This window comes from Setaria italica, chromosome IX (genome assembly GCF_000263155.2).
Source record: "Setaria italica strain Yugu1 chromosome IX, Setaria_italica_v2.0, whole genome shotgun sequence".
Taxonomy (NCBI): Eukaryota; Viridiplantae; Streptophyta; class Magnoliopsida; order Poales; family Poaceae; genus Setaria; species Setaria italica.
The window spans coordinates 20,118,748-20,144,308 of record NC_028458.1 but is presented as its reverse complement, the minus strand read 5'-3'; the positions used below and the strand labels follow the sequence as shown (position 1 = coordinate 20,144,308).

The window sequence follows — 25,561 nt, the reverse complement described above, 5'->3', positions numbered from 1 at the left end:
TCGATCCACGCTGCATGTCACGCCAAATCATAAAAATTTGCAGAAAATTTGGAGATTCATTTTAATAGTGGCAAAAAATATAGGAGCTTTTGAATGCTTGCATTTGGTAACGACGGTAAAAAAAAATTAAATAGCGCGCAAAATTGATGGTCGGAACGTCGTTCGAAATTTATCATATGTTCCTTTTTCCCAGCAGAAGTTTATCAAAATTTCCTTTTCCGTTGGTAAGCGTGAGTTACTGAGCTGGTTACTCTAGCTTCCGAGTCCGAGCCGTGGCACGGTGGCAGTGCTGGGGCTTCGGCCGCCTATCAAACCCCCGATTGAGCCGAAAAAGGTCGAACACATTTTTCAAACCAAACGCGAAAAAAGGAAACCCGCCCCTTCCGTCCATTCCCCTCCCACCCAACGGCCGACCCGTTAACCCGCCATGGCCGCCACCGCCGGCGGCGTCACCCGCGCCGGCCACCTCCCCCGGCAGGAAGATCGGCGCGAGGGGGATGAAGGATCCGTTGAATCGGAGGAGGAAGAGGAGGTGGAGAGCGACGACGAGGGCTCGGAGGCCTCGAGCCCCTCCGACCTCGGCGAACCCGACGCGGGCTCCGACGAGGACCCCACCTTCGACCCGGACGCCGACGGGGACCTCGAGGTGGAGTCCGTGCTGCGGTCCAGGATGAGCCGGATGTCCATCTCGGCCTCGGCGCGCAAGGGCAGGTCAGGCAGCGGGGTTGGTCTCCGCTTCTTACCTTCTGTGATTGTGTAAATCGGTACAATTTGTGCGATCGTGGTGGATCGGAGAAAGGATTTCGGTCTGTGACTTTTGCGTGTTCATGTGAGATGAATTTCGTGATTTCAGGAAAGGGGCAGCGGTGCTGAAGATGGGAAAGGAGGAGATTGACCTTCTGGCCATGGTGGACAGGCTCAAGCAGGGTGAAATTTCGATTATTGTTTCTTTCTGATAATGCCGATGGGAACTGGTTCAGAAATGGAACAGCAATGTATTGTGCCTACTGGTGTAATTAAACTTGGGGAAAATGACATGACAACCTACTAAAAACTTGGCTAACAGAAAAGAACTGTGCTTTGTTTTCTTACAGCATGTGAAACACAATTATGCTCAGCATTGAATCATTCATCTCAATACCTTGATGCAAGGAATGAACTTCATTATGCATTTATCTGCGTAGGCACAAAAGTTTAGAAACTGGCATGGGAATTTTGATTGATATGCAATTTCCCCAAAAGAAAACCATTACATTTTTGTATTTATCATGCGGTAGTTGTTTTATAAGATATTCAAGATGGCAATGGGGACCCGCGACTCGATACCCGATGGGTATTTACTCCATTAGGGTTTGAATATGGACTAAACACACTACCCACGGGTACATAAATTGACCAAACCCTTCACCCATCGGGTACACGGGTATGGGTATGTTCCAGCGGTCCCCATACCCGTTAACCCGTGGGTGAAAAATACCCGGCCCAAAAGTAAAGAAGCATGTTTGTTGTCCTATATATGTTGACTGCAATGAACTTGGAGATTTATTTATGTACCCCTTTTGGCTATGTAATGTAATGACAGAATGACTTGTGTGATGGTGTTATGTGACTGGTGGTTGCGGTAGAGATTATTATATGCTATTATTTGTCTAATTTTATGTATTCTGGGACTGGTGGTTGCTGCTGAAGTGCTGATTTTCATGTGCTTAAATAAACTATTGGCGGGTACGGGAGACCCGCCGGGTATGATTTACCCTACCGGGTGTGGGTTTGGGGAAATTCCCCACCCACAGCTGGGTATGGGGATTCTGGTGGTCTCAAATTTTTATGGCGGGGATGGGTCTGGGGTGTGGCCATACCCGATGGGGATTTACCCATTGCCATCTTGATATTGAGCTTCAGGTATTCCTTCTGTTGTCAATGTAATGTTAAGCACAAGCAGAGAGGTTGTTAGGTCATTTGGAGGAAACCTGTTTAATAAATGTGTTTCTGCCTACAGTTCCACGGATCAGAAGTGCAAAATTTTCTTTTTATTTGCATAATGTAGTTGCTCATATGAGCATTGTTGCAATGTGCAGATGATCAGCTGGAGAAACTAAAGGTTTATGAATGTAAAGCATATTTGCGGATGCACAAATTAAGATTGACAGGCAAGAAGGAAGTGCTCCTAAATCGAATCAGGGAGCATATAGAGTATGAACTCCAACCATATTGTGATATATCCTTATTTTTTTAGAACTTTAATCTTGAGCTTCTGTTGTTGACTTTGTTAGATCATATCTGATGCCCATCAATGTACTCACACTTTCTTGTGCTTCACATACATTCAGGGTGAAAAATAACGGCGAGGAGAAGTACCCAGTTTCAAACTTTGTTCTTAACTGTAAAGGTGAAACAAGCTAGCTAACTTATTCAGATGTTTGAACAGAGTTCAAGTGCTTATAGAAAATGAGGTTCATAACTTTGTAGCGGTCCAGGCATCTACATGACCTTAATTTAGGACTTTTAGTAGAGAAGCCTATAATAATTTGTTAACTTTTGCCTTCCTGTGCCGTTTGTGTGCAAATTTTGTCTCTCTTATACGTCACTTAATTCATGCAGGTGATGCATGCAAAGGTGATGTTGTGATTTTTGAGCAAAACATTTACAGAAGGTAATTGCTAAGTTCTGGTGGTATTTATCATGAATCGTGAATCTTTAGACATTGCATTTATTTTCCATTTTTTATTTCTGTTGAATATTGATGTAGGAAAAAGGGAGCTCCTCGAGAAGTCAAGGGGCGCCTATGTGGTCAAAGGACCAATGCTGGTAGAATAATAAAAGAAAGCTACGGCACTGCAAAGCAACAGCATACATTCACTGTAAGTCCTTAGTTCTTGTACAAGCATGCATTCTTCCCTCAGTTACAGTATAGCTAGAAGCCTAGAACAATGATCTTTGGAATCCATTTTATGTGCTAAAAATGTATATATAATGTAGATTGAGATTTTATGGAGTAAAGGATACAAACCATGGCCTCCCCTTCATCCGCTCCTCATTAAGGGCAGAAATCTTTACAAGGATAAGACCATGAGACAGGTGCATTCTCTAGCAATGTTCTTTTGCATACTCTCTCCATTCCAAATTGTAGGTCGTTTTGGCTCTTTTAGGTTCATAGATATTATTATGCATCTAGACATACACTATATCTAGATGCATAATAATATCTATGAATCTAGAAAAGCCAAAACGACCTACAATTTGGAACGGAGGGAGTATATGAAAAGAAAGCTTATTATTGATTGAGCTGCACTGATATATTTTACTACATTCACAGCCATGGCCTGATGAAGAGGAAAGAAACAGGGTCATACAAGAAAAACATGAAAGAGGGGATGTGGCACGCAAGTCAAGAGCAGCCAGGATTCATGAGAAAGAGATTGAAAAGCTGTCGAGGTTAAAAAGGTAAGCTCAAATACTATAATGTTGTACATTTTGACATGATAATATGGTATTTACAGTAATACTCATGGCGGGAGATCATGGTCAGTAGTAGTGTAGTACTGTTTAAAAAAGGTGCTAATAGCTGTTTCAGGAACAGGATGAAGGACAAGATCAAAGAACAGCAGAACATGAACCAGAAACAGCCTCAAGAGCTAAAGCAGAAGGTCGAATCCACGAATACTGTTCAGCAAAGGTATCTCAATGGGTTCGTAATGCTGCAATCGCTCTGATGCCCTCCTATTAGGCTGTTGCATGAAATGGGTCAGCTTGTGTCACTGCTTAGCATATTTACATTAAGCTGTACTACCAAAATATGTGCTGTCCATCTGCATCTAATACATGGTAGACACTTAGGAAAAGAAAATACTGCCTTTCTATTTCTATCATTCTCCTGTTACTAGGGTTATCTTGCTTTTTTATTGCTTGTCATATTAATGTACAGTTTATTTGCATCTAATACATGGTAAATGCTTACTAAAAAGAAAATGGCATCTAACTGTATTGTTTATAGAGTTCTTGGGCATTTACATCTACGATTGTGCTTATATAACTTTTTCTTGCATCTGTTAGGGTTGGTGAGAGGAAAGGCCCTTCCCCTCAAAATGGTGAACCAGGGAATACAAGGCAGCAACATATATCTTCGAAGGCTATTTCTACACACCACAATGAAGTGTTTCCACAGATGGGTGCAACAAGAAATTTCCAGCAAGAGTTCAACGGTAATCAGGTCTCTTCCAACCAACATGGAGGACCACAGCCGTTTTCAGAGCCCACTCATACTCAGCAAATGTTCAAGGACTCGCACCACCACCACAGTTATCAACAACGAAATGAAGTTCTGTCGCAGGAGGTTGCAATGATAACTTCCAGGAAAGCATTCCTAGGTCGTCAGGCCCCTTCCCAACACAATGGAGGATCAGGGAGCACAAAGCATCATCCCATATCTTCAAAGCCCACTCCTTCAACGTTCAAGTACCCACAGCAACCCCCCAAACATCAAAACCACAATGAAGAGGATGGTCCTAAGAGAACTTACAGAGAACATCATCATCAGAATAACGCTGACCATTCCACAGAATATGATGAATCTTCATTCCATCCTCAAGGGAAGTTCACTCAGCATGCAAGTCCGTACCAGCATGGCTCCAATTTTCATCAAAATGCCCCAGGTAGTCACCAGGCACATCAACCCCAAAGACCAAGAAATCAGCATCAAAGTAAAGCTTACTATGCCACAAAATATAATGACTCATTCCAGCCTCAAGGGAAGTCCACTCACCATGCAAATGCATACCAGCATAGCTCCAGTTCTCATCAATATGCCCAAGCTAATCACCGAGTGCATCAACCCTTGAGACCAAGAAATCAGGATTTCAATTCAAGTGACCCATCTTATGGACAGGATTACCATCATCAAGGATGCCATGATTACAGGGGAATCACTCGTGGCCAGTATCATCCTCAACAGAGCCAGAATCAAAATTACTATAGCCGCAGGCCTATGACTCAAGACCAGTATCTAACCCAACAAAACCATCATCCGAATTACAATGATCACAGGAAAACAAACCAAAAGCAGTATCATCCTAGACAGAACCAACCTCAGCAGTTTCTGGAACAGCAACCACAACCACGGCCATGCCGCTACTACTATAAACAAGGATGGTGCCCCTATGGGGAAGGCTGCTGGTATTCCCACGACATCTGAGTGCTAAAGGAGAGGCAAAATGTTGTGCTGCAGTGCTGTGACCTCAGCCAAGTTGAAGATTTTGAAGTGGCAGGGGAACACTAACTTTTTTTTGGGCGAGTAATGTGGAAATTTTTTCATTGAAACTTAAGCCACATGGGTCTACATCACGCTCTTGTATTAGCTGTTCAGCTAAATTTGGGATAATCTTTAGGTACCTATGTATTGCAGTCATAAATATCAACTCCATTTGTTGATTATTAGTTAATCCATATGCCATTATGATATGATTTATGGAAATTCCATAGAGATTTCACATGAAAATAGATCATATTACATAGAAATGCCCTGATTTTCTTAGGATACAGATCTAAGTTAATTTTATGTCCGTTCTGTGATTACGGTTTTACAATTACTGAAAGGTGAGTGAGGTAATGTAATGCTAATTCGCTTCTTTTGAACGTAAATGTAATGTTAATTCGTCGCTACCTGTAGTAGCTGATTGGCCAAACTGAACTTGTTTTAGTGGGCAGTTCAGTATTCATGTCCTCTAGGTCGTTTTAGCTTTTTATTTGCTATGTATCTACATGATCTATATCTGAATACATAGTAAAAGTTACGTATCTAGAAAAGTCAAAATGACCTATAACTTGGTACAGGGAGGAAGTATGTAGAAATCATGGTGAACGCAAAACAAGTGTGAAAATCTAACTTGAATTGCCATCCAAACCTCTTGTTTCCTAAGTAGAAGCTTATAAGTAATGTTTTAGACATTGACACCATCTCCAAACCATAATTTTGATCTAAAAATTATTGCAAAATATAACAAACCTATACTTTTATAAAGTTATATTTGGAGACAAAATTACCCATGCCATTTCCAAACATCCAAACTCAGTATATAAAAAGTAATATGTAACCAGAATTTGAAATTGATAATACAACCCTCAAAACATCACAAGCTTTTCATTTTTTTCACTCCATTTTTTGCTCACAGCTTAAGGCCCCCTTTGGTTAGGCTTTCCAACCTGCTTTTGCTTTTGCAAAAGTCAAAAGCCAACCAAAGGGTTCCAAAGCCATTGATGCTTTTACCCAAAAGCAATTTTTATGGTAGTACAAATCCAAAAGCACCTCCCCCCTACTTTCAAGTACTTTTGGGGCAAAAAATTACCCACCTGCCACTGGTTATGATGTACCGTTTCATTTTCTAGCGATCTATTTTTTCTCCCGCACGTGAAGAGAACACGACCGGCTCCTCTCCCCCGTCCCCCGCACATCGCCGTCTCTGATCCAGGCGGTCCGCCGCCCGCCACCCTTGGCTGCCGGCCGGTCGTCCGCCTCCCCTGGCCGCCGGCCGGCCGGCCGCCACCGCCCATCCACCATCCCCCCATCGCCGGGCCCCCGTCACCAGCCCGCTAACGCCCGTTCGCCGCCCCCCATCATCGAACCCCCGTCGCCGGCCCATCTAAGGCCCGCCGCCGCCCCCTAACGGCCGCCGCCGGGCCCTCGTCGCCGCCCCCTGATGCCCACCGCCACCCCTTGTCAGCCGCCGCCAAGCCCCCGTCGCCAGTCCCTGAGGCCCGCCGCCGGCCTCCTGACGCCCGCCGCCGCCCCCTGAATCAACAGCAGGGCGCCCCATCGCCGGCCCCCCATTGCCGGCCAATTGGCTCTGCTCCTGGTCACCAGCGCACCGACCGGTTTGTCTTCCTTTTTCTTCTCAACTAATTTTTTTATAACACTTGTTTCTTATAAATCATTTATACTATTCCAATTGTTTTATGTTGTCAGTTACAACTACAACACAAAATCAAATAGGAAGCTACCTGTGAACTTTCACAGCATGCTGGTGCTATTGGAGAAATGGGCAACTTGTATAGTGAGTGGTATTTGCACAAAGCTGAATATAGGGAAACGTCAGAAACTGGAATTCAATGGGTGATGAGGCGTATGTCACGTCCGAGGTATTTTTATAATACGTTTTGGATGAGCACGGAGATTTTCGATAAACTTCATGAGTTGCTAGTCTCTACTTACGGATTGACCTCAACCAACAATGTTTCGTCTATTGAGTCATTGGCAATGTTCTTGTGGATCGTCGAAGGACCACAATCTTTTTCACAAGCTAAAAATCGTTTCACACGGTCACTTTGAACAGTTCACATGAAGTTTCACGAAGTGTTGAAATGCTTGCGCAAGTTAGCTAAGGATAATATTAAGCCAAGAGATCCTACTTTTCTACGGAGCATGAAAGGGTGGAGAGGACCGTTTTTGGCCATACTTTAAAGGTGCAATTGGAGCAATAGATGGTTCACATGTCAAAGTGGTAGTGCTAGTGGACGAAGTGGTTAACCACACATGCCGTCATGGATATACATCTCAAAATGTGCTAGCTATTTGTGACTTTGATATGAGGTTCACCTTTGCGGTTGCCGGGTGGACGGATTCTGCACATGACACACGTATCCTCAATCATGCATTGGTAAATTTTCCTTCATTTCCCGTACCTTCTAAAGGTATACATGGTTCCTTCAATAAATTAGCAATATTTGTATTATTATGTACCTTACTAACTTGATTTTGTAGGAAAGTATTATCTTGTGGACTCAGGTTACCCAAACCGAATTAGGTATCTTGTGCCTTTCAAAGGAAGCACATACCATACCAGAATTTCAGCATCATTCGGGGCTTCCTCAAGGAAAGTATGAGATGTTCAATTTCTTGCATTCATCTCTTCGTAATGTCGTTAAAAATTCTTTTGGAGTCTTAAAGCAGAAGTGGCGTATTTTGAAGGACATGCCAAGTTTCTCACCTTGTACTCAGAAACATATCATTATGGCTTATCTTGCATTGCATAATTTTATTCGTGACAGCAATTTGTGTGATAAGGAGTTCAAGAGACGTGATGATGATGAGGATTACTTGGTACAACATACATGTGGCATGAGACAAACACAAGGAGATGAGAGTGACGATGTGGAGAATGAGGATACCATGAATACCATTCGTACTAGGATAGCTGATGCTTTAGTTAATACGAGAGAAGGAGAGTAATGTTGAGGGATGGCATCATTGTATAGAACTTTTAATGGATATAGTTCTATTTATGTGGACCAATCACTTTAATGGATGAAAAACATATAAAATTTATTTTTTTCTTTCTAAAATAGTGGTTTACATTTGAACTAGCGAACGCATTATTTTGTTACGAGCAATTTGCATATAAACACACTCACAGACTTTTAGGGGCATTACAGGTATTTCTTACACAGCCTACAGTTTCACAGCTCCTCTAACTAACGGTCTTCTGCTTTTCCTATAGTTGCTTTCTCACAGCTGCTTTTTCACAGCCTACAGCTCACAACAGCTTTTTCAAAAACCACAGTCTAACCAAACACATCATTTAAGTCAGCAAATCAATTAGCATCATGAGCATCTCGTGGAACATGGATAAATTTCCGATTTTTTCCCCCTCCTAGTTCACAGCCAGCCCAAATATCCGCTGCATGGGCATGAGCCCAACTGTCCAAACCCTCTCAAAGTAAAAAAAAAGAAAAGAAAAGGCCCAACCAGCCCCCCAAGGCCTAACTCCCCCAGGTCTGACCGCAAATCTACGAACGCCCCACCCCCATTTCTCTCTTTCTCGCTCGCTCGGTTGCTCCTTTTCTCGCCCATCCATTGCTCCGATCCAAACGGTGGCGGCTTCGGCGGCGGCCGGCGACCGGCGCGATCGGGCGCCCTCCCGAGCCCCTATGCCCTGAACGCGCAATCCGAACCCCGACGCGCCGGTTTCGCCGTCGCCACCATGTCTACCATCCCCTCCATCGAGCCCTTCAACCGGTGAGCCCCGACACTGCTCCATTCTCGTAACCCTAGCCGCAGCCGTCGCTGACCTCCGCGGGATCGGACCCGTTTTGTCGCAGGCTGGTGAGGCTGGCGGCGCGCGCCTTCTACGACGACATCTCCATGAAAGGCGACAACCAGCCCAAGACCTCCCGCGGGGACAACCGCGGCATGGCCGTCGTCGTCCTAGACGCGCTCACCAGGTACTACCGAGTCATTTCTGTTGAACCTTTTTGTCTTCTCAATGAAATCTTGTTGGGTGTGCACGCCAAGTTCGTTTGCAATATGTTCGGCGCTGTAGGTGGTTGCCTTGAAGGCTTGAACAAATGATTTGCTGCTAGTCTTCTTGTTTGCATGCACACCCTGCCTTTCAGGTTCCATCAAAACATCTCGCCTGCCCGTCCAGTGGCACTGCTCTCATGCTATCTCTTTTGAATGCTTGATTAGTTTCCTGTGGTGTGCTTCTGAGACAGCCTATTTGATTTATTGGGTTCTGTTGATTTACGCAAAACCTACTCTTTTTCCACCTCAGACGGCAGTGGGTCCGGGAGGAGGATTTGGCTAAAGCGTTGAAGCTCCACTCGAAACAGCTACGGCGCATTCTCCGCTTCTTTGAAGAGGAGAAGCTAGTCACAAGGGATCACCGGAAGGAGGTTGGTTCTATTCGTGTGTATTAATCTGCTGTTGTTCTTGCATCGCTGTCATTCCGACTTTTTTGTGGTAGAATTGATCAACTTTAACTGCCAGCTGGTGACAAAACATCATTGTTTCCTATTAAATTAAATGGCATTAAACTGTGAAGAAGATAGTTCGACATTTGTTTGGAGTCTTTTAAATGTGACACATGAAGATTATCAAGTAACTAATGCATGTAGGTGGACATAAATTTCTTCACCTGAAATCCTCCGCCATGAAGCTGACCATTAGCTGCAGGCTGTTGATACATGACATATGTATTATAACAATCATTTAAAGGCGCTATGTAAATAGTTCTCCATATCTGAAAGCACGTCAGCGACTATCTTATGATTTCGTATATCTCGTTTCTGGTTGTGGTTCCTTGCCTTATTTTCTTATTTTTGTATTTTTTTCTTGGAAACTTTGTTGATGAAGAATGCAAAAGGAGCAAAAGTACATAATGCTGCTGCTGCAGCTGCCGGTGATGGTCCGCCAGGCACTAAGGAGGGAGAAGAGAAAGTAAAGATGCACACACATTCATACTGTTGTTTGGATTATGCTCAGGTTAGTTTCTGAAACCTATGCCATTAAGTTATTATTGCTTTTATAGATAAATAAAAGAACACCCTTTTATTAAAAAATAACTAGATATTTCTATGTTGGCTTTATTTATTTGTAGCAATTATCTTTTCTTTATATTATCTCAGGGAACTGACTGAATGCATTAATTTCATAGACTTCTGATTCTGATGATGCTTTGGGATTCCTCTTTTTCATTTTATCTTCTTTCTGATTGGGCTTGATTGCAAAGAGGGAGAAATACTATTATTGCTATGTTATCATGAGTTAATCCTGCTTTCTGTTTGAAAACTGTTAGCCTTGGAGGGAAAGTGTTTGACCTACATTATTTAAAACATGACTCTTCCAGTATGAGCCATTGATTAATGTCAATCAATATCCAGTCTAACTGTTTCATGCCTCCAATGACACATAGTGAAAGCCATCTCATCAACTGCTTTCTCTCTGGTAGAACTCTCTAGAACTTCCTGTTTTAAAAGAACAGTTGACAATCCTCTATGTTCTCTCAATGGCATGTGAATGGCAATGGACCTTCTCTACATAACATAGATTACGGTAGTATTCTGTTTTGGACATGTATGCAGGTGATATTGAGGACACTTCTCTTGTTCTGAAGATCTCTTGGCTCAAAACACTTATTTTGATCAGTACAAAAACTTTATTGGTCATTTGCTCGAGTGTAGTTATCATTTCCATTTCCATTCATTGGTTCACATGTACTGGTTGTCTGGTTCTGAAGCTTACTACTAATTAAGAGTGTCCCCATTTCATCTTTCCTCTGTTTCTTGTTCTAATAATCTAATATAAATTGTTGCTGACAGATCTTTATCCTACCCAAACACAGATTTGTGATGTTGTAAGGTACAGGATTCACCGCATGAAGAAAAAATTGAAGGATGAATTGGACAGCAGAAATACAATTCAACACTACATATGTCCTAGCTGTAATAAAAGGTAGTAGGTGTTTGTCTAGTTTATTCATGCTGGGCAGAAAACTAGGGTGCTCAGGTAACTTTCTTCTGACCTGCAGGTATTCAGCCTTTGATGCCCTGCAACTGGTAAGCTACACGGATGAGTACTTCCATTGTGAAAATTGCAACGGTGAACTGGTTGCAGAGAGTGACAAGCTCGCTTCTGAGGAAATGGGTGATGGCGATGACAATGTTAGAAAGCGTAGGCGTGAGAAATTGAAGGACATGCAACAAAGAATTGAAGTAAGTATTCAATTATCTTTAGAACTCTTAATGTCAATATTTATATACACAGTCCAAAGATTACGAAAGGATACAAAAGTGTTAGGTTTTCAGATTTCCAGCATAACTGCTACTGAGAATAGATGGCTGCATAGAAGAAAAATCTCAAGAAAATAAGATTCCAAACTGTTGCCTGACTTTCTCATTGATGCAGGAAACTATTCTCTTTGTTTTTGCCTTAAGAAATGCCCTTGCTTTTGAGAATGTTGTTTGCACAGATACTCCCTCCGTCCCACAAAGAGTGTCCTTTTAGGTTTGTCCTAAGTCAAACTGTCTTAAGTTTGACCAAGTTTACAATGAAGAGTATCAATATTTATAACACTAAATAGGTATGCTATGAAAATATATTTCATAACAAATCTAATGAAACTTGTTAGACATCAAAAGCATTGATATATTTTTATATAAACTTGGTCAGACATAAGATGATTTGACTCAGGACAAAACTAAAAGGACACTCTTTGTGGGACGGAGGGAGTATGCTAAACACCCATCAATATATAGCCACACCAATTAATTATGTAATACCATCACATGCATCAACCTGTGAGACAAATTCAACACTAAACATGTGGAGGCATGCTGCATTAGTCAAGAAATAGTTTGACCAATACACCTAGAAGTGTTTGGATGAGAAATTCAGAATATTAATCTCTTTGGTAAAAAGGTTTCTGTATTCTGTCTCTTTCGGGAAAAGAATGAAAGAATGAATCACGTTCAACTAGTGTCTCAAAATCCTGGTTATCTTACTTTAGGAGCAATTGAAGCCATTGGTTGCACAACTTGATAGAGTGAAGAATTTACCTCCGCCTGAGTTTGGGAGTCTACAGACATGGGAAAGAGCAAATGTTGGCGCTTTTGCAAATGGTGACCCTAGTGCAGCTGATTCATCTAGGAACTCACAAGGGCAGTATGGTACACCAATGCCGTACATGGGTGAGACAAAGGTAGGGCTGTCATAGCTTTTAATGCTACTGTATCTTCTTGGTTAAGTAATATGCACAGGCATAATAATTATGTTAAATGTGAATACTTTACAATATCCCAATGAATTTATCAATCATATTAGTCCATCTTCATCTGCGCAGAAAAACCTTATAAAATTGAATCAGAAGTTCTCACATTTGTACAACATAAATATGTCTCAATAAAATTTTCTCACCAATGCATTTCTGTGGTTTATGTGGTAATATGGAAGTCTCATGCAGATGCTAGCTTGTGTAGCATTGCATTGCACCTTACAGGCGTACCTTTGCTTGATAGATCAGATATCTGTTTCACTTTTCAGGTTGAAGTTGAGATAGCTGATGGTGTGAAAGAAGAAGGTGCTGAATCAGGTAAAAACGGTTCAGAGCTGAAAGTCTTACCTCCATGGATGATCAAAGATGGCATGAATCTTACAAAGGAACAAAGAGGAGAGACCAGCAAGGTATCAAAACTTGATGAAGAATCAGAAGCCAAGGATGACAAAAAACAGGACTCAAAAGATGATCAAAGCATACAGGTCAGCTTGGGAATAAACATAAACTGGATTCTGCAGTAAAGGATTTACTTTTATGAAATGTTTATATTAGTTATTTTTATCTTGTAGGAGGAATACATAAAAGCTTATTATGAGGCCTTAAGGAAAAAGCAGGAAGAGGAAGAAGCAAAAATGAGAATGCAGCAGGAAGGTGAGACTTTTGTCTCTGATTCTCAATCTGAACGCCAGGTGGGCAAGAAGTACAAGCGGGAGGATGAGGATGAAGGTATTGAATGGGAAGAGCAGCAACCTACAGGTATCTTTTATTTATTCATTTTTGTTAGCTTAATCATTTAATTTGTCTTTATACGAATGCTTGTATAAACTAAGAATGGTAGAATCAAATCCTGCCTATATATTTTTCCTACCTATCTTCAAACTACACCTGTATTAGTGTCTACCATATAGCAAATTGATTTCCAGTGCACATGGAAATGCATGTATTTAAAGAGTTAGAACATGGTATTGCCACCAATTCCAAAACTAAGTCTGACTAGCCTTTTCGAATTTTCCTCAAATAAAATTCCTACATATTTCATTTTTTTGCTTTTTTCTTCCGATTATTAGCCTTGTTTATGTAATGCTCTAATCAACAACCAAGACGTGTCTTATCATAGCTTCTGATAAATCCGCCTGCTAGCAGTGGTGCTGCCTTAGTGTAATGGTGGTGGTGTGGGGTGGGTGTGAGTGTTCTTGTGCTCGGGTAGGGTCTTTCCAGACTCGTGTACTATTTCTTCTACCTTAATGAAATGACGCGCAGCTCTCCTGCGTAGTTCGAGAAAAAAAAAGCTTCTGATAAGTCCGCCCATATCTCTCTGTGACATCAAACATCTGTTACCTTTTACAAATATTTTTTTTTGAAGGGTAGCAAGGTCATTTCTTTTATGACCTTTAAGTTGATTGTATTTAAGATGACACTGTTCAGGTCCTGGGTAAATCCATGACTGGGCTTTAGGAATGCCATAATTACTTGGGAACTATTTTTCCCCTTCGGAATTTTTTTAATTTTATCATCTGTTTTTCAGTTAAAGAACAATGATGTGTAGCGTGTCAACCTCCAATTTCACATTTAATATATACCAAAGTTGATGTTGCACCCAACTGCTGTGTCTAATCTGTTTAAAATTGTGTAGGGAATGCAACCGAGCAGTACAAATTGGCAGATTTAAACGCGGAGGCCCAAGAATCTGGTGATGACGAAGATGATCTTGAGTGGGAAGAAGGTTAATACTTGCTGGTGTACCCCCAGCTCCCTCTGGGATTTTGTCGAAATAGTCCAATTCCAGCATGTCGCTGACAGCCAAAAAACTTGAATCGTGCGCTATTATGTTAAGAGATTCTACCAGCTGCACAACCACAAAAAAAATTGTCAATAGTACTGCACTGATGAGTTTGATTCAGTTGTGCTTGATCATGGAAAACTTGTTCAATTGAAGGCCAGCTCGTACGCGTTCAGTTAAAGAATGTACAAAATGTTCCTATATTCGAGCAGGAAAAACATTTTTTCTCTGTAATTTGGAAGAGTTGTGCACGATTATGTTGTGGACGATTGCATGCCCGCAAGAGGAATTACAAGTGTTGAGTTAAATTGTCGGATACAAACTGTGCTTCATTATACATTTGAATTGTCCTGAAAATGCAATGTATTAAGGTCGATACCATTGATCCATACCATTATACCAACCTACCGCAATAGCAGAGAGATAAAGGAACATGAGCACTGGCGCTTTTGTTTGTCTTAAGGTTGGTCTGACCGCTCCCTCTGCTGTGAGTTTTGGTCATAAACATCATGAGGAAACTGCCAACATGCCTTGCCACATGCGCGCATACTTTGAAGCATGAACAGTTGAACGGAACAGGACATATTTTTGAAAACACAGATTTTGCTAGGCAGAATTGCAGATAAGTCGATAACACACCAAAAAAAAAAACGATCACACGATGTAAGCACTGTGGCAAGAATGTTAATGCTGCATTCTACCATCAAAAGGAACATGACAGATTGGACCACAAATTATGTCAACTATTTTATCTAGATTACAATGTTATTGGAATCTGCACATTTGCAGAATCTCAATACATTACAAGATAAAAAACATAGCAAACTTTACTGAGCAAATGCTGATGCTTGTTAATAAGCACAATGAATACATATCAGTTCCACAATTTTGATTATATAATTTAAACGTGAAACGAGAACCGTCCAATCAAACAATGCTTGCCCCTAGCTATCCACTACTGAGATCCTACACACCATTCCTACTAACTACAGTCTACAACATCAAAATCCAAGCATAGAGCTCCTCCACAAATTATCATCTATGGGCTATAACTTATAACACAATCCATTGACCCCATTTACCACAACAAACATGAAAATGCAGTGATCTTGGCCGGTGTTTACACCTTCCTTTATTGTATAGGCCAAAGAAGAGAACCAAGTATTTCCAGTTACTACATGCTACCAGGACCTCCCTTATTTGCACCTTGAAGTTGCTCCATCGGAGAGTTAGCAATGCTGTTGACCGACCCATGGGTCTGGGAGCTCAACTGCGGGCTTGGGGGTGGGCCTGGAGTGGCTACAGGGTTTGCCACATTATTGCTCATTTGCTGCAGAGTTCCTGAGCTCAACTGGGGGCTCATTGCAGCATGCTGACCCATTTGCTGTGGGCTTATCTGCTGCTGCTGCTGCATCATCATCGACTGCTGTGAGCCAGCAGGTGAGCCCACCTGCGCCTGCTGTAACGGAGACCCCATTTGTTGTTGTTGCTGCTGCTGTTGCTGCTGCTGCTGCAGCTGTTGTTGTTGCAGCTGCAGCTGCTGCTGCTGTTGCATCTGTTGCTGTTGTTGTAGCTGCTGCTGCAGTTGCTGCTGCTGCTGCTGCTGTGGGTTCTGTTGGAGCTGCTGTTGTTGCTGCGGATTCTGTTGGAGCTGCTGCTGCTGCTGCAACTGCTGCTGGAGCTGCATTTGCTGTTGGGCGTTCAGCTGAAAGTTACCTCCTGGCATCTTTGGAGGGCCCATAGAAGACATCATGGCCCGCTGCAAGGGGTTAAGGTTGCTTCTATTTAGCGGATGGCCCATCATGGACAAGCCAGCTGAACTTGGAAGGATTGGAGAGCTGCTTCCAGGCATTCCAACCATTCCAGTCTGCGGATACATGCCTGCTGCCCTTTGCTGTGCAGCCAAACGCATCTTGGCAATAGCAGCAGGGTTCATACCTGGCCGAAGTCCAGCTGCAGCAAGGTTGGATGCCATTCCCATGTTCATTGTATTGGAACTGTTGCCTAAGCCTGACATCGATCCCATGGGGGAGGATATTGGACGCACGTTGCCCATTCCCATAACATTTCCTAGGCCACCGAGACCGACGACATTGTTAACCATATTGCCCATGTTCATGGCTGAGCCAAGCCCCATCATCACTTTCCTAGACATAGGTTGTTGCTGTTGTGCCTGCTGCTGTAGCATCTGAAGCTGCAAGGAAGTCGGAGTAGCCTTATTGTTCCCCATTTGACTTGAGCCCATCGGGAGATTTGAGCCAGGCCCCAACATCTGAGATAAAGGGCTCGTTGGTAGAAGTTGAGGTCTCTGCATCTGGTTGAGTGGAAGAGATGATGGTTGCTGCATCTGTGCTTGAGCATTTTGCTGCAGTGGTTGCTGCTGGGGCTGCTGTTGCTGTGGCTGCTGAACCAAAGTTTGGTCAAGTTGCTGGCTCCTCGGAGGCATGGCTGCCCCTTGCATATACCCTTGCTGCATTGCTAGAACCTGGTTGCTATTTGCAGATGAAAGCATCCTGTTGACAGGAAGCTGTTGCATTGGTGGTCCAGGTGCCACATTTGCATGGGCTGCAGCATTAAGTTGCTGGCTTACACCTCCCTCTTGCTTCACGTCACTTGCTAAGTTGTCTGGTAAAATTCCTGATAGTGTATTGAGGTTAGCAGGAGGGGTGCCACGCACAACTTTATCTTCAGCTTTAGAATGCCCATCTTGCAACATCTAGGGTTTGTTCATGGAGAGGCCAAAAATCAGAACACTAACATAGCATCTACTATTCGAGTCTTTAGGTTAATTGACCTTACCAGGGGAATAAGCTGCTCTGCCAGCAAGTCAGCATAGTACTGCCAGAGCAAACAATTGAAAGTTAGGACAGAAATGCAACAATTGAATAGCATGACATAGTGTTTCGGGGACGCTATGCTATGAACGGCAATAATCAAAACATGAGAGATAACAACAAACCTTCGTCGGTAATATGAATACACAATCATATGAATTCGGACCATCAAAATCTTCTAGATCTCCATATTGCATTCTAACAGTTTCATCAGGCATTTCCTTGAAAACAACCTGGAATGGCCTTGCATGACCTGTGACAATGTAAATTAAATTAATTGAAGGTGCTGTGGTTTTTCTTCACTGGAGACCTTATTAGCAAAACATTTGTAAAACATACCTTGGTACATGCGGTTCGAGCTCACAAAGTTTATTACCCTAGTCTTGCACGTGTTTATTGTTCCACTAATCATAGAATTGCAAAGAGGTCTTATTGTATCTATATAGTCCTCAGTATGGAAACAACTGGAGAGACATCTTGCTACATCTTGGCTTGCATTGATCATGGGTTTCCTTTGAGGTATCTTATCAACCTTGTTCTTCTTACTGTGAAGCTGGTACCTGCAGCAGAATAAATCAGCAATTATAACTACATAAAAAAAATACTATCACAATGCAACGGCCAAGAGAGATATTTAAAATCTTCCACCACGACCAAATCTCCATGTCAGCTATATAACATTTTATAATAAGATCTATATTGGATAAAAAACATGTATGCATCGTGACTTTTCACCTCTAGCCTAACCCAACTTGCTTGGGACTAAAAGACTTTACTGTTGTTGTTGTTGTTTTGTTGTTGTTGTATATGCATTGCTGACTTTGCTTCTCAAAGTGCTATACTCACCTCTAGCCTAACCCAACTTGCTTGGGACTTAAAGACTTTACTGTTGTTGTTGTTGTTTTGTTGTTGTTGTATATGCATTGCTGACTTTGCTTCTCAAAGTGCTATACTTAAATGAACTTAAAGGCAAACATATATACAAAATGACAAATCAAGTTGACTATAATCCACACTCGTAATAACAGATTAAAGCTCAGGCAAATGAGATTTTAGTACAAAAAATTTAGACTTGCAAAGCTTTCTCCAGGTTTTTTATTTTGTTGAGAAATTCCAGTCACAGGAAAAGGTGCTTTACTTCTTTACCGTATATTTGTTAAATAGTTACTTAGGTAAAAAATGATGATAACTTAAGTGAAACAGTTTATTTGCACATTCTGGGTTGACACTTTGTGGCCAAAGGAAGTAATAGAGTTGGATATCAACTCTAAAATAGCCTATATGTCAAATTCACATAGCGCAACTCAAAACTTCCTACAAAGTGCTTCCCATAACAGACTTCCAAAGAAATGAAGAATAGAAGGGGAGGTGACACTAAACCCAAAAAAAAATTGTTAGCATATATCGAATATTATGCCATACCGATGGGAAAGATTATCAATTTTTGCAAATTTATCCAGGATTGCTTGGTCACCCATAGGTGCAGTCCCAATCGATGGGCTGCTAGCATTCAGTGGGGCGTGCATATTTGAAACACTGGCTGGAGACCCAACAGCACTAACAGGTGGTTGAGTTTTAGGGACAGAATTTGTTTTTCTCTTTGAAGGAGCAACAGCAGGTTGCTGTATTCTGTGCATAGAATCACTTGGGCTGGAAGCTACAGAAGGGTATCCAACAGCAGCATTGGAATTTGCAGCAAATTTATCTTTCTGTGCCCCAATTACAGCCGATGTCACAGCAGAGCCAAACTGACCACCCATTGAACTGCTTGATATCTCCCCTGATTTAGAGGACACCGGAGACTGGACCATTGGACCAGAAGGGGCACGGGAGCTAGGTGCTATCTTTCTTCTTTGAATTATTTCTTCTTTTTTCAAGTCCTTCTCAGCTGCAAACCGAGTATTCTGCCACTGTGCCATGTTTGGAACATTATTTCTTGCTGTTGATTGCTGTGATAAATGCTGAGCCTGAGGTTGCTGTTGATCCAGCACAGAATTTTCAGGTGCCATAGATTGCAATGCGTCTTTCGACCTATCAGAACCATCCATTTGCTCTTGCTTAGCACCATATCTTAAACCTTGCTGATTGAAATAGAAGGAAGATCCTGAATCTTGCATGTTGTTCATCATCGAAGGAGGATATCGCTGACCACTCAATGAAGAAGCATACTGCATCCCCTTGACATCTAATTGTGGATGCAATTGTGGGTTCTTCCATTGCATTTCCTGCCCACCAAGGGGTTGAGGCCTTATATGCTGCTGCTGTACATCATCAATACCGCCAGTTGGCTTTATTCTCTTAGGATCTTGAAGCGGAGCATCTTGCATTTCCCTCTTCACAGATAGAAGGCCATTGGCAGTGTCATTGTAACCAATCATGCTCTGAGGAGACGAAATGCTTGGATTGATTGCAGAAAAATTGGCAGGTGATCCTGCCACACGATCATTACCAACAGCTGAATAACTTACATTTTGCTGTATACCAGATTGGGATAACAGCATTCTGTTAGCATCTTGTGAACAGTTATTTGGTCTAAGTAGCTGAGAACCACCCGAAATATTTTGGATGGTAATGTTATCGACAACCTGGTGAGCTGCATTACCACCTGTGATGCCCGTCTCATCTGCTTTGGCATTTTCAGGCAACCTATCAATGCAAACCTTTTTACCATGAGACATGTTACTGGATGTGACGATAACTTCAGGATTTTGCCTCAGCCTCCTCTTTTTTCCGATACCAAGGCTCAACTGCAAGAAACACAAGAGCCTTAGCTTGCACCAAGATAGACCTACCATGGTAGTATTTTCTGTTCAGCATGCATGCGTACCTTATGAGGAATAGGATCCTGACAAAGTCGATCCAGTTTAGGAGTAGGGTCTAAGCAAAGTTCTGGTTGTAGGGCTCTCACAATACGAGCCTCAGCTTCCTAGAGAAACACATATAGCATAAGAGTCCATATAGTTCAGCAAAATCAAACACATGAACTGAAATTTCAGGTCCCCCTATTTCAGCAAAATTTCATTTAGATATCCAACAATACATTATTTCACATTTAATTTGTTGTATCATGCTATTCCTGTGTTACTAGTCAGTTATTGAAGAACTGGCTTTTAAATTACGAGGTATTAACTACTCAACAACAAATTTCAATCAATACATTCTCAGATAAACAATTGCTTAAAGATATTAGAGTAAAGAAAACTGGGAGTACAGATGCAAAAATGAGCCATGTTGAAAGTCACACTAACAGAATGTTACCACAATAATACTTACCACAAAATCCCTGTAACTCCAGGAATCATCAGATAGAAGCGTAATGTCTTTTACAACATTCTCAAAGGTCATCCGCAGTCGTACTTTATTTATGATGGGTAGTCCTAGCTCAGAAGATGATGCAGGAACTTGATTGGATACATGCTTCCGGTAGTCACGTATCTAGAAAGAATTCTCATTACTTCTATTGTTTGTGTAATATGAAACAATAGAAAGATAAGGTGTAGGACAATGATGTACTGCTAAAGAATCAATGGCCTCTTATCAATAAGGTCACATGATGTTTCACAGTAATGCATAATGATTGTTAAAAGTTTTTACGAATAAGCCTTCCCTGGTAGGTTGGCACAATGTACTGCTTGCAATAAAGCTAGCCAAACTTACAGTTTTCCTTTTTAAAGGAAGGATTTCTCCCATCTAGGGTAAACATTCTGTACAGAAAATGTGATGGTATGATTGTTGACTATCAAAGAGAAATCAAGCACGAATTCCAAAAGGTTTTAGCATGTTACAGTTCAAGAACATTGAATGCATACCATTTCTTAAGTGTGATAAAACAACTGACCTCACAAACAACAGATCCATTATAGTACTTGCTTGGTATCTCATCAAGAATATCGCCAGGCAGCCTCCCAGCTTCAATAGCCTGCAGATCATGAGGAAACTCATGTAATTGTAATTAGAGTCATATAACATGATTAACATGTTATTAGTTTTTGCGAGCTGATAGGATAAACCTGGTCAAATCAGTTAGGGCTTAGGAGACCAACAAAAACAAAGCAGAAAATAATTGTCTTGTGCACAAAAAGGTCAGTGCACTTTTGAGAAACATTGCCACTCATAGTATAGTAGTATATGAAAATGATCATCCACAGCAAACTTGAACCACAGGATGCTTAGGTAAAAACTACAGGGTCACACAAGTGTTGTAGTCATGTTCTTATAGATGAACAAAGCTTCATCACCATGTAGAGGTGCTGATATGAAAACTTTTTTGAAACATTCTTCGGGTTTTTTTTAGATGGGACTCAACATTCTCAGTTGAGAGCGCAAAAGGAATATGCGCTAGTTCATCATACACAATAGGATATTGTTATGTTGGTTTCTTTTCCAATCTAATTTTATAATTTCACACCAATCTGAAAATATTTTCAGGTTTGCATAAAAAATATTGATGCAAATATGGTATCGGCGCTGCTAGCGCTCGGACGTCCGAGGGGAAATTTCCCATCGGATGCTCCGACGAAACATTAAAAATTACCTAGTGCAACATTAGAGGTCATTGTATGCAACATGAAAAAATAATGTGTAAAAATGACTACGCGGTTCAACTCTGGGATAGAAAATTCCCGCCGCAACATGAACACTATATTTCATGCAACATTCACTGTGAAACATATAAAAACAATAGTTGCAACATCAATGCTAAACTATTGCAACATATGTCGAGGCGTCCGATTTTTTTTGAAGATTCCGGACGCCTGTTCTGTAGCATTACCGATATGGTATAGAAATTTTCCCAGCCAAAGTTGTAGTTTATCCCAACTATTCGCGTTCAAATTTGGTAAAGCACAATATACATGTTTTGCAGTGTGCCTCATTGGTTTGAAGAATGAAATAAATAAATTGGAATGAATATATTAGGACAGAATCTCACTGGTATCTTAAAATCACCTGATATTTGTATCTGACTGATTGGCATAAAATATTGCCCCAACTCTACCTCTACCCCTATTGTGATGTACAATAATTCTTATGTCAAGCATATTCAAATCTGCATACGTCTTAAAGATTAAGCAAATGTAAAATGAACCCAATTGGTCCATTTTGACCCCTAATTTGGCTCTAAATTTTATCCACAACATTGCATACACTATGGACATGCCATCAGAGTACAAAACTAAAAAAACTCGAAACCAAGCGATACCATACTTACAGAGAATAATTTTTCTGATGCTCTATCATAGGGATGCAGTGTTTTGCCATCCTGAATTGAGGTCTGGCTGGGATCCATCTGAAGATACATGTATTTATGTCAGGAATGTATTCGTGGTTCAATGTTTTTCTCTCAAAATTCAAGAAAAACATGCAGCAAGAGTAATTATCGAAACAATGCCACAAACAACTCCTGAAGAAAACTCACAGATGCTGATTTTGAAATGAGATAGCCTCTGTCATAGAGGCTGAATGTGAAAGAAACCTCATGCTCTGCAATACAATGTTGAATGCTTAATATGAAGCATAAATACTAGAACTGGTACAAATAAAACATTTTCTTCAATTATTAATCGTACCTGGCAAAATTTCCCTGGTGCACACTGGTGAAATTTTGATGCCATTGACATCTTTTGCTCTCTCCACAAAGCCATCCTGTATAAAGAGATTAAATGAGCATTCTATCACAGGAAAAGCAAGTTATCATGAACAAAAGAACATTACAAAATCAAAATCAAACAAACAAACTACATAATAAAAAAGCTAAAAAAGTCCCTTCGCCGAACCATTTTGAGCTAAAAAAAAGATCTGGTAACGACATTTGGACCCTCTAGCATTCGCTTGAAGTCTAACACCAAGATACATTTATCCAAGCCAACACTTGTTTATTTCACCTTGCAATACCACAAAGGGTGAACCCAAATGGTATGGCTTGGCTCCCAACTAAAATTATATGCTACTCAAAACTAGAGCAACAATCCATGTGGGTTAAATGACAATCAAAGCGAGGATAATTCAGAATGAGCAATTGATTAGGGTATTTCATTTCATCACTATATAAACACTTCTTTGGTCCATAGTGGAGTCCTAGCAGCCCAAATTCCTTTCCTCTAAATTCAGTTGCCCACAGCCCAACTGAAGCACATACGCAACCAAGAAAACGAGCTTTCGCACAAATTAATTGCACAGAGAAAAAAGTACCCACAAACCACCCTCAGACTGGCGCAGAGTTCGATCTGCAACGAAGAGCACAAACCCTCTGAAAATTCAATTGAATATCCAATGGGTCCAAAGGACTTGACCATTCCGAAAGGCAACGTGATTGGGCGTCGAACAGAAGCTTTCGAGTCGAAAATCACCCGAAAGATTCGACCTTCTTGTAAACCCGAAAGATTCGACCTTCTTGTAAATCGATGAAAATTCGCCGGGGAAAAACATCAAATCCCAAATAGAAACTCGATTTTTCATCAGTTCCGCACACAAAGCTCCCGTCTTTACGCATCCAGATCCCCACCCCCGCCGTTGCCACCCAGACCATCTCGCAGCGAGACAGAAACCCCAGCCCACAAGAGAGAGAAAGTACCGAGCGCCTCACCTCGCGCCTTGAATCGGACACGGACCCCTCCGTCTCGGCCGCGGCCGGCTTTTCCGCCTGCGACGGCGCGGCGGACGCCGAGCGAGCGGCCGGGTGCACGCGGACGCCGACCTTGGACAGCTTGAACGAGATCCCCATCCCCACGGGGGGGCGCCGCCCCGCGGCGACGACCTAGGCTTCCTCACAAGCAACCTCCGCCGCCGTCTCCCTCACCGCCGATGAGCTCGGGCAAGCGAGGGGGTTAGAGAGAGAAGAAAGAGGAGAGGGGAGAGGACGTGTAATGAGGTGAGCTCGGTGTACGGGGACGCAGTTGTATTGCTCTGGCAGGGATTGCGCGTGTCACTGACATGCGGGGTCAAGATTCAAAGGGACGAGACGTGGGCCTTGGCGGCAGCGTGAGCTGGTGTATGGGCCGGAGTTGTGGGCTGAGTTTATTTGTGGAGGGAAGGAAGGTGGTGGATGACTCGCTCGCTTGCGTGCGTGAGACTTCGTTCGGGGCTTGTGCAAGAAACCCCCCTTCCTGCTTTATATTCTTGAGACGTCCAATAGAGTGGCACTGACATTGTGATGATTTTTAGGGTTAACAGTTCAATACCGGTGTTATCCTGTGCGAAGAAAATGTTCATATATACAGTATCGTAGTAATAACTTTCACATAAATCAATCCATGTTTTGACGTAATTTATGACTAACACACCGAAATACGCTAAATCGTGCGTACATGAAAATTACTTCAGAAAGCCGTTGCCTCGAAACCGGTCGGACTTGTTCAAGCGCTAAATCCACCACTTAGAGGGATCCCGTGAGGGATGGTGCGTCTAAAGTTGCGTTGAGATCCGCATGTCACTTAGAGCTTCCTCAACCGTCGTAGAAATGAAGAAGGAAGAGAAAGTAGGGGTTGGAAAAGATTAGAATTTGGAGATAAAAAGTAAATGTACTTGTAAGGAAAATGCCCTAGGCATAGTGATTTTGATGATTAATGACAACATAGTCACTAGGACTAATGTGTTTGCAAGATCTATCTTTGTAGATGGTTTATAGATCCCAATGATGAATTCCAAAGCAATCAAAATGAGAATTAAAAGAAAGACTTAATATTTTTAAGGCATCCAAATGATGGTAATGAAGTCGGAACAAAAACATACGAAGAATTGAAGCAAATCCTACTGAAGACAATGCACCGACGTAACCACCGATTCATACGGTAATCACTGGGAGGTCACCGAATCAGTCGGTGACCACAGGAACAGTAGCAGGACCAAGATAGGCGCATGGACCATGTGCACCGATTCATTTAGTGTGAGCAGTGGGTCACCATCGAATCATTCGGTGTGATCAGTTCGGCTCGCGATCGGCTCAAATTCAGCTCTAGGGGTTTTGAAGTTTATTTATGGTCTCACCAATTCATATGGCGAGAACAGTTACCAGAGCGATGAATCAATCGGTGAACGAAAGCATGTGAAGACTGGCTCAGGGGTCACCGACTCATTTAGTGATGCCCTTCACGTATCACCGAATCAACACCTATCTAGATTTGGGCGAGATTTGCACACCTCCTTATTATCGGTGCTTGCACGTACCAAGAGTTGCAGATATACTATTGAAGAGATATAATTGGTGATGTTATAATTCACGGTCTACAAATTAATTAAGTTAATATAACTGCAGATTAAAGGCTAAATATATAGTTTTGGAGCGTAAAATGCAACACTATCATATACAAACTCTTAGCCCTTTCTTCTTCCAACGCCGAACATAGAAACTCTCCTAACCTTATCAGAGAGAGGAAATTCAGGGAAGAAAATTAGGTGCATCCAGCATG

The 25,561-nt window shown here is 41.9% G+C and overlaps 3 protein-coding genes across 3 annotated transcripts; 2 read left to right on the top strand and 1 right to left on the bottom strand.

Annotated features, from left to right (window-relative positions):
* The first annotated feature begins 367 nt into the window (after nucleotides 1-367).
* LOC101779212 (zinc finger CCCH domain-containing protein 62) lies at nucleotides 368-5,457 on the top strand. The gene is made up of 10 exons (XM_004986523.3): nucleotides 368-711; nucleotides 854-927; nucleotides 2,079-2,193; nucleotides 2,331-2,389; nucleotides 2,602-2,653; nucleotides 2,750-2,861; nucleotides 2,980-3,078; nucleotides 3,317-3,444; nucleotides 3,575-3,676; nucleotides 4,054-5,457. The coding sequence occupies exons 1-10, from the start codon at nucleotides 428-430 to the stop codon at nucleotides 5,189-5,191; spliced, it is 2,163 nt and encodes a 720-aa protein (XP_004986580.2). The 5' UTR covers nucleotides 368-427; the 3' UTR covers nucleotides 5,192-5,457.
* A 3,343-nt stretch (nucleotides 5,458-8,800) lies between these two features.
* LOC101786316 (transcription initiation factor IIE subunit alpha) lies at nucleotides 8,801-14,640 on the top strand. The gene is made up of 10 exons (XM_004983047.4): nucleotides 8,801-9,007; nucleotides 9,091-9,213; nucleotides 9,543-9,663; nucleotides 10,124-10,252; nucleotides 11,112-11,221; nucleotides 11,298-11,481; nucleotides 12,276-12,467; nucleotides 12,809-13,024; nucleotides 13,112-13,298; nucleotides 14,176-14,640. The coding sequence occupies exons 1-10, from the start codon at nucleotides 8,973-8,975 to the stop codon at nucleotides 14,268-14,270; spliced, it is 1,392 nt and encodes a 463-aa protein (XP_004983104.1). The 5' UTR covers nucleotides 8,801-8,972; the 3' UTR covers nucleotides 14,271-14,640.
* Nucleotides 14,641-15,131: 491 nt separating this feature from the next.
* On the bottom strand, nucleotides 15,132-24,019 carry LOC101785908. The gene is made up of 12 exons (XM_004983046.3): nucleotides 23,740-24,019; nucleotides 22,724-22,799; nucleotides 22,573-22,637; nucleotides 22,366-22,443; nucleotides 20,995-21,075; nucleotides 20,430-20,591; nucleotides 19,984-20,082; nucleotides 18,579-19,903; nucleotides 17,496-17,716; nucleotides 17,282-17,409; nucleotides 17,122-17,160; nucleotides 15,132-17,038 (listed from the first exon to the last, which is right to left on the bottom strand). The coding sequence occupies exons 1-12, from the start codon at nucleotides 23,875-23,877 to the stop codon at nucleotides 15,497-15,499; spliced, it is 3,954 nt and encodes a 1,317-aa protein (XP_004983103.1). The 5' UTR covers nucleotides 23,878-24,019; the 3' UTR covers nucleotides 15,132-15,496.
* Between the last annotated feature and the right edge of the window lie 1,542 nt (nucleotides 24,020-25,561).

What these genes read in the sequence shown, in the direction of transcription:
- LOC101779212 (XM_004986523.3), top strand. Translation starts at nt 428, where the DNA reads ATGGCCGCCACCGCCGGCGGCGTCACCCGCGCCGGCCACCTCCCCCGG. An exon ending in CTTTGTTCTTAACTGTAAAG is followed by an intron (nt 2,390 to 2,601) that starts GTGAAACAAGCT and finishes TAATTCATGCAG; the next exon opens with GTGATGCATGCAAAGGTGAT. An exon ending in AGGATAAGACCATGAGACAG is followed by an intron (nt 3,079 to 3,316) that starts GTGCATTCTCTA and finishes CTACATTCACAG; the next exon opens with CCATGGCCTGATGAAGAGGA.
- LOC101786316 (XM_004983047.4), top strand. Translation starts at nt 8,973, where the DNA reads ATGTCTACCATCCCCTCCATCGAGCCCTTCAACCG. An exon ending in CGTACATGGGTGAGACAAAG is followed by an intron (nt 12,468 to 12,808) that starts GTAGGGCTGTCA and finishes TTCACTTTTCAG; the next exon opens with GTTGAAGTTGAGATAGCTGA. An exon ending in AAGATGATCAAAGCATACAG is followed by an intron (nt 13,025 to 13,111) that starts GTCAGCTTGGGA and finishes TTTATCTTGTAG; the next exon opens with GAGGAATACATAAAAGCTTA.
- LOC101785908 (XM_004983046.3), bottom strand. Translation starts at nt 23,877, where the DNA reads ATGGGGATCTCGTTCAAGCTGTCCAAGGTCGGCGTCCGCGTGCACCCG. An exon ending in CATCAGAAAAATTATTCTCT is followed by an intron (nt 21,076 to 22,365) that starts GTAAGTATGGTA and finishes CATGATCTGCAG; the next exon opens with GCTATTGAAGCTGGGAGGCT. An exon ending in ATGGATCTGTTGTTTGTGAG is followed by an intron (nt 20,592 to 20,994) that starts GTCAGTTGTTTT and finishes AATTCTTTCTAG; the next exon opens with ATACGTGACTACCGGAAGCA.